Source organism: Camelus dromedarius, chromosome 23 (assembly GCF_036321535.1).
Source record: "Camelus dromedarius isolate mCamDro1 chromosome 23, mCamDro1.pat, whole genome shotgun sequence".
Lineage (NCBI taxonomy): Eukaryota > Metazoa > Chordata > Mammalia > Artiodactyla > Camelidae > Camelus > Camelus dromedarius.
The window spans coordinates 11,417,652-11,424,639 of record NC_087458.1 but is presented as its reverse complement, the minus strand read 5'-3'; the positions used below and the strand labels follow the sequence as shown (position 1 = coordinate 11,424,639).

Below are 6,988 nucleotides of genomic sequence, written 5' to 3'. Positions count from 1 at the left end.
TTTCCCAGTCTCAGCACTATTGACATTTTGGACCAGATAATCCTTTGTTGTGGGAGGCTGCTCTGTGCATTATAGAATGTTTAGTGTTTAGCAGCATCCTTGGCTTCTACTCACACTAGACACCAGTAGCACACACGTCCTGCTCACCCCAGTGTGACGACCAAAAATGTCTCCAGATACTGCCAAATATCCCCTGGGATGGGGAAGGATTGCCCTTAGTTGAGATTACTACGTTAACTCTATTTTTCAAACACCAGATTCTGGTCTGGACAACAGAAGGCAATTCCTGGTCTAGATAAAGTAGGATTATGCTGTCACATTATGAGAGAATACACAGTCATAGCTAACTTCCAATTATAACTGTACGAATTTATTTATACTCACCCATCTCTGTTACAAACAAAACATTGTGCATTTTGTAAAACTATTTTTGCAAAAGTATAAAGCAGAAAGAGGAAAAATAGACTTGGATTTATTGGGAATAGCTGAACAATATGGCAGGTTAATTGTTTATTCATATTTGGCAGCACCCTTTGTGGTCTCAGGCTTCAAGTGGCCAGACAAGTTCCTCATCTCCATGACCAGGTGACCAAGAAGAACCCTCAAATCCTGCATTTCTTTGAGGAGAACTCCCATCTGGTGATACAGATGGGGGTCTGGCACCTGCAGACAAGAGGAGAAGCCTTTATCCTTAGAAGAAGGGGTAGACAGTGGAGGCAGAGGTCCAGGGGGCTCTGTAGAAGTAGTTTCTGGAGCAGCTGGTTTCTGAGGAGCTGGCTTCATGGTGGGGGATGCAGCAGAGCTGGAAGGACCTGGATTGTGTGGTAGGAAACACATATAAGAGTGAAGTCTTACTCTAGCCCTACACTCATATTCCTGCTCTGTCTTTCTTATTCTCTGAAAGTGGCTGGCAGGGCCCAGGTTCAAATTTGAATCTGAAGATTGGTTACCTCTGCTTGAACAGCTTCATCAATGAGGCCTCATCATTAGAGGACTATGGATATTAGCCAGTTCCTCCTCTTTCAAGGCAGCATCAGATTCCTGCTGCATGCTGGGGTAATTGGTCCTAGGTCAATCTCTTATTGTGTATGATATTAGTGTAATTCCTTGTCCTTGTGTCAGCCTTCAGTGTTTTGAGGACACCTCTGCTGGTCCCTTGAGTCACCTCCTCTTCAAGATGAGCGTCTCCCCTCCCTTCCATTATTTTCCTTATGACATGACTCAAGTCCCCTCACTTCCCTGAACACCTGCTCTGGGTATATTTCAAGTCAAGTGCAGCCCTCTTAATGGGGGTCCCAGAATTGAGCATAAATTCCAGACTACTTTACCCTCACTCAAGATACTATATTCCTACAAATGCCCAGAGTTCCTGCAGGGAGTATATGATCTACAGGGCAGCAGCTGTAGAGCTGGCTCAGGTCTTGCTTGGGTGGGGTATGCATCATGGTCCCAGTTTGTGCTTTCTTCCATCACCAGGGACTCTGGCTTATTGTTCCTGCCTCCTATGTATCCTTTCTTAACCTGCTTACACTGAGCCGTAGCTCATCGATCCAATCATCCTATCTCTCCCTCCCCACCTTTTTACACACACACCGAACAGACACATACATACTAACTCACCCTGAACCCTGATCTCAACCTTGGGGCTCTGCTTCCAAATTTGGTTGTCCTCAGTGGCTGCTTCACACCAGTAAGACCCTGAGTGGGCTTCTGAAGCTGTGGGGATCTGGAATTCCGAGGAGGGGCCCCTGCTGCGCACTGTCCTGCTGTCTTTGTAGAAGGAGAAGAGGAGGCGGGTGGCTGACCTCTGCAGGGGCAGCTCTGTCTGACAGCTCAGGGTCACTGGGCTTCCCTCTTGGGGCACTGCTGAGGGTGTAGCTCTGAGAACTGGGGCTGGAAACAGTTCTGGAGAAGAGAGAGGTGAGAAAGAGTAGCTCAGCCATCCTGTATTCAGGTGGACCTATGACAAAGAAAGAACCCCAGTCACACTTTGTTTCTCCTATTTCCATACAGAAGGAGTTCTCTTAGAAAAATTCCATTTGAACCTTTCAGGTCCTCTCTCTTTTCAAGCAGACAGGACTAGAAAAGATCCAAAGATGGGCAAATCTGACAATAGTCCAGATGTCCAGCCAGTGAACATTGAGAAGTATAGATCTGTAGGATGAAGCAGTAGAAAACGTGCTGAATTTGGAGTGGAGCTGAATGATTTGAAAAGGCAATGCTGAGATACTGCCCCTCCTGAAGCCCACCTTGGACATTTGCCAGCAGCCTGTCCCTTAGACCTTCAGTGATCTTGCCATCTCCAGGGAAAGACATTTTGTCTCTCCCCACCTGCCTCTAGCTCTTACCTTGAACTGTGATAGCCACAGGAGATGCTGTTTCTGGGCTCCCAGGACCAGGACTACTGAAGGTAGCACTGCAGTGGTAGTGCCCGCTGTCTGCCTTTTGTACCACCGCAATAGAGAATTCTTTCTTGGGTCCAGGGGAACCCAGGGCTGAGCCGTCCCGGTAGAAGGTAACCTGGGTCAGTGGCCAGTCTTGCCAGGCTTGGCAGCGTAGAACCAGTGGGTCTCCTTCAAATATGGGCCTGATTGGACTTTGAAGGATCAGCCAGTCTGTGGTCAAAAGCAAGAGCTGAGTGTGACCCACTGCCTTCTTGGGAGCTCCCCCAGAGCTGCCCACCACAGACCCCGCTAAACTTTCTCTGAGGGGCCAGGTAACTCTCACCCCTGGTTGGGAGTATGGAGCAAATTCTCTAAGGCCCAGGACAGGGGGCACCCTGGCTTCTGTGGGCTGAAAATGGGAAAGAAGATATCTCATTCCATAGCCAGTTTCCTGAGGGTACCTTCCTGTGGGCTGTGGGCTGAAAGGGGAGCTTTGGGAAATGGGAGAAAGAGCAGGCCTGCACTGGTCAGTCCTTCCCAGGACCTCACCATAGGATACAACCAGATGGAAGGGTTCACTGAAAGTGTAGCCCTTGACCTGGAAGTCAACTTCCCCTGGGCCCGGCAGGTCATCGTCCATGTGGCAGCTGCTCTCCTGGGTGCTGACAGGTCCTTCACACTGGAGTGCCTCCAAACTGGCCACTGAAGGGGGGCATGGTCCGAGAAGAACCGGAAAATGACGCTGTGACTTAGAGAAGGAGGACAGGAAATTGCCCTCCACAAGGGCTCCTCCCTCTCCTTAGGGAATCATGCTTTTTAGAGCAGAATAGGAAGACACCAAAAATCTTTTTTCCAAGAGACCCATATGGGTCTCTCAGAAGGGTACTTTTGACTTGATTCTCTGGCTTCCAGGTGCTGTCAGTGAACCAACTGTGGATTGAGGAAGGGGCGTGGGGAAGAGAATGGTGAACTCACCAGCATGACATCCAGCTGCAGTTGCAGGAAACCAGAGACCAAAGACAGTGAGGACCCCAGAGCCGGCAGACACAGGACAGGAGGCAAAGGGAGGTGATCAGATTGTAACATTTGCTGTTTATCATGTGCCAGACACTGCCAGGCACTTTCACACCTTATCTCATGACACAAATCTTCACAAGGTATGTGATTTCACCCCCATTTTACAAATCTTAAATAAACAGGCTTAGAAAAGTCAATTAATATGCCCCAAATTTAAAAAGCGAGTAGGGAGCAGAGGAAGAAAATCAGGTATGTCTGAGTACAAAATCAGTGTTCTTCTCCCTTCACTGTGTAGACATGATGTACTTCAGTCCTCAGAACTTCCATGGGGACTTTCTTCCATACTTTCATTCTCCCAAAATTCACTTGGTTCTTCATCCTTGAATATGTTGTCTATCACATCGCTTTTAGTAACTTCTTCCTTGGTCATTCCTTTTTCAGCTATGTCTACCTTGATGGCCTCTGTCCCTTTTGCCCTGGCAATGGTACTTCTCTCTACCCCGACCCTCTACTTCCAGTGTGTACTGGTAATTATGGGGCAGTTCTTTCTTTGCTTTGGGATTGAAACTAAGAGTTACAGATTTCTCACCACATCTCCTCAATCTATCGCTTACCTCCATTGTTGACTCAGGCAAGGTAAATTTCTCCCCTCTCCATGACTACTTCTTGTCCCTCTTAATGCCGCTCCCCTTCTTCTGGCCTCATGGCCATTCACATATACTCAGTTTTCCACTCTGTCCTTTCCTGTGCCACTTGCTTTTGTTCCCTTCCACTCCCAAAGGCCCAATACGCTTCTTTGATCTTGTAACTTCCTTTAGCAAGGCCCCTCTCTACTTCCGAATTTTCATTATATCATTACCAGGTGCTTTCTTTAGATCCTCTGTCAGCTCCCTTCATCACTGTGCTACCCCTTTTCAGTTCCTCCACTGTCACTCGACTGGACTCAGCCTCCTTTCCTTTTGTGAAATAAAATGTCGTTGGGCTACTAGGCACTTTCACTCAATCAACAATGTGGGAGGTATTATTATTCTCATTTTATGAATAAGAAAATTGAATTCAGAGATATGAAGTGACTTTTCCAAAGTGACAGAGAGCTAATAAATAACAAAAGAGGAGCTTGAAACCAGAGCATCTGATTCCATGTCTGGAGTTCTTGCCACAGGACTTTTGCTGTATCTTAATACAGTCACCCAGTCTTGTTTCTGTGAGTTCAGTAAAACAATTCAACAAAACTATTGTGCGGGCATAAGTGCAGGGGCTGAGAACTCAAAGATAAAGAAGATAAAGTGAAAAACAAAAACAAAAAGGCATTGTCCTTGCCTACAAATAGCTCTCAGTTCAGTGGATGGCACAGGCATATGAAGAGATTGTTTCAGCATGAGGAAGAAAGTAATAAGAAAGAATTATCACAGGCAGCCATCAGAGCAGAGAGGAGGGCTCAAGGATGATTTCCTGGTAAAGATGACACCTAAGCTGAGTCTTTAGGGGTGCTTAGAAGTTTGTAAGTGAGAGAGGAATAGAGGGCAATGGAGAGAGCTTATTTCAAGTAAAGGTAGCAGTATGAGCAAAGCTTCAGAGACAGGTAAGAGTCTGGTGTGTGAATGTGTAAATATAAGCAGGTTGGGATTTATTGGAGCATAAATTTCAAGACTCAAAGGGTAAAAGAATAGGCTGAAGAGGTTAAATAGGGGTCAAGTTATGAGGGGGTGGGGCTTGAGTGCCGCGATAAGGAGCTTAGGCTGGCAGACTTAAATTTTATAAATCACTCTGGCTGCAGAGTGCAGAATTTATTTCAAGGACACAAGGCTGAGACATGGAGATTAATTAGGAAGTTATTAGACTAGCGCAAGTCAGAATTGATGAGGGCTTGTCCTGGGATACCATTACTTATGTTTCAGGGAAAAGACTAGCTCTAAGACCAATTTAGAAGGTAAACTTTGCCAAACTTGGTAAGTGATCATGTGTAGAGGTTGAAGGAGAGGGAAGAATCTAGGTTGTCTCTCCCAAGTTTTTGGCCTGGATGTCTGGGTGGATATCATTAACCAAGATCAGAAATAGTAAAAGATGAAATTAGGAGAGGAAGGGGCCAAGAGGACAGATGAGTTCAGCTTTAGTCACCTTGTACTGAGATACCTGTGAAACATGCAAGTCTTGTGCAAAGCTTGATGTTTGATTGTGCATCTCAAAAGCATGATCAGGGTTGGAGATATGATTTAGAACTCTTTGTTATAGAGTTGCAGTGGTAAAAATTATAAAGACAAATAAACTCACTAAGAAGATTTTGAATATAAAGAAAAGTAGAGAAGCAAAGATGCAACTGTAGAAAACACCAGTTCTTAAGGGGAAGAGAAGAGAAGCTACCAAAGGGACCAAGAGAAATATGTGGAGTACAATGAGAAAATGGTACATGGAAGCCAGGGGAGTAGAGATGCTGAGGAAGATTAAGTGATCATCGTGCGCAATGCAGCAGAGTAGTCTAGCAGGATAAGAATTTGAAAGTGTGCAACACCACTGTAATGGTCATTGCACCCTGGTCAAAACTAATTGCAGTGGAAGCCAGACTGTGAGAGTGGAGGAGTGAGTGAAAAGTGAGGAAGTGGAGATAGTAAGTGAAGACTACTCTTTTAAGAGATCTATCTGAGAAAAGGAAGAAAAGAGTTGAGATTGTATTTAAAGAAGGCATTACAGTCAAGGAGACTTTCAGGATGGAAAAAGTTTGTAGATTTTTATATTCAGAATGAGTCATTCAGTCCTGTACACCAAACTCTCTTTATATCAGTCCTTCCTATCCCACCTGAACACTGCTTCTCTGGAGGGCTGAAGTTACTCCATGCTTCTTTCCTTTGGAACCGTTCCACAAAGTCAGGCATATCTCCATTTCCATACATTCAAACATTTTACTTACCCAGTAGCATCTGGGCTGCCCAGAGCATTGCAGGAGAGAAGCAGAAGGCCCCAGCCGTGAGGACGCAGCCGAGCTTCATGGTGACTGTGTTTAGGTCTCCAGCTTCTAACACACTGATTTTCTTTAGCATGAAACCTCTCAAATTAGAAAAGAGGAAGTAAATCTAACTGTCTGATCTCCCCACATCTGGACCCTATTTTCAACTTTGTGATCAGCTTTTATCATTCAGATTGGCCAGGTTGGTCCCAGCATCATCAGTACCCTCAGGGCTATGGATGAAGTGATAACCCTCTCAATTGTTCAAGAATTCCCCTATAAAGCTCAGAGCCCTTCCAAAGCATGTAATTGTCTGATATCCCACTAGCCTTCACACTCTGGAAATGGTCAGTGCAACAATTATCCACTTCACTGGTGAAACAACTGGGGACAGGAGGCAGGAAACTGCTTGAAGGCTACAAAGAAAATCACCGTGAGAGCAATGATGAGAATTCAGGTGTCCTGCCCTGTCCCGTTCCAAGGTTTACAGGTTTCTAGTATGCTGGAGCCAGACAGAAGTGGAAAGAAAATTGGTAATGACACCAAATTAGATATCAGATTAGTCCCCTGGTAGGCTCTTACCATCCAAAGCCCACCCAAGTTTTTACATAAATTTCTCTACACCCATGTCTCAACTCTCTGCCTC

The 6,988-nt window shown here is 45.5% G+C and overlaps 1 protein-coding gene across 2 annotated transcripts; it reads right to left on the bottom strand.

Moving 5' to 3' along the window:
* Positions 1-348: 348 nt before the first annotated feature.
* On the bottom strand, positions 349-6,424 carry FCRLA (Fc receptor like A). Of its 2 annotated transcripts, XM_010984405.3 has the most exons (6): positions 6,307-6,424; positions 3,360-3,374; positions 2,934-3,086; positions 2,349-2,615; positions 1,621-1,905; positions 349-812 (listed from the first exon to the last, which is right to left on the bottom strand). In XM_010984405.3, the coding sequence occupies exons 1-6, from the start codon at positions 6,383-6,385 to the stop codon at positions 511-513; spliced, it is 1,101 nt and encodes a 366-aa protein (XP_010982707.2). In that variant the 5' UTR covers positions 6,386-6,424; the 3' UTR covers positions 349-510. The 2 variants fall into 2 exon arrangements, with proteins under 2 accessions (XP_010982707.2, XP_031291754.2); XM_031435894.2 differs by lacking the exon at positions 3,360-3,374 and having other exon boundaries at positions 6,307-6,421.
* Positions 6,425-6,988: the final 564 nt, after the last annotated feature.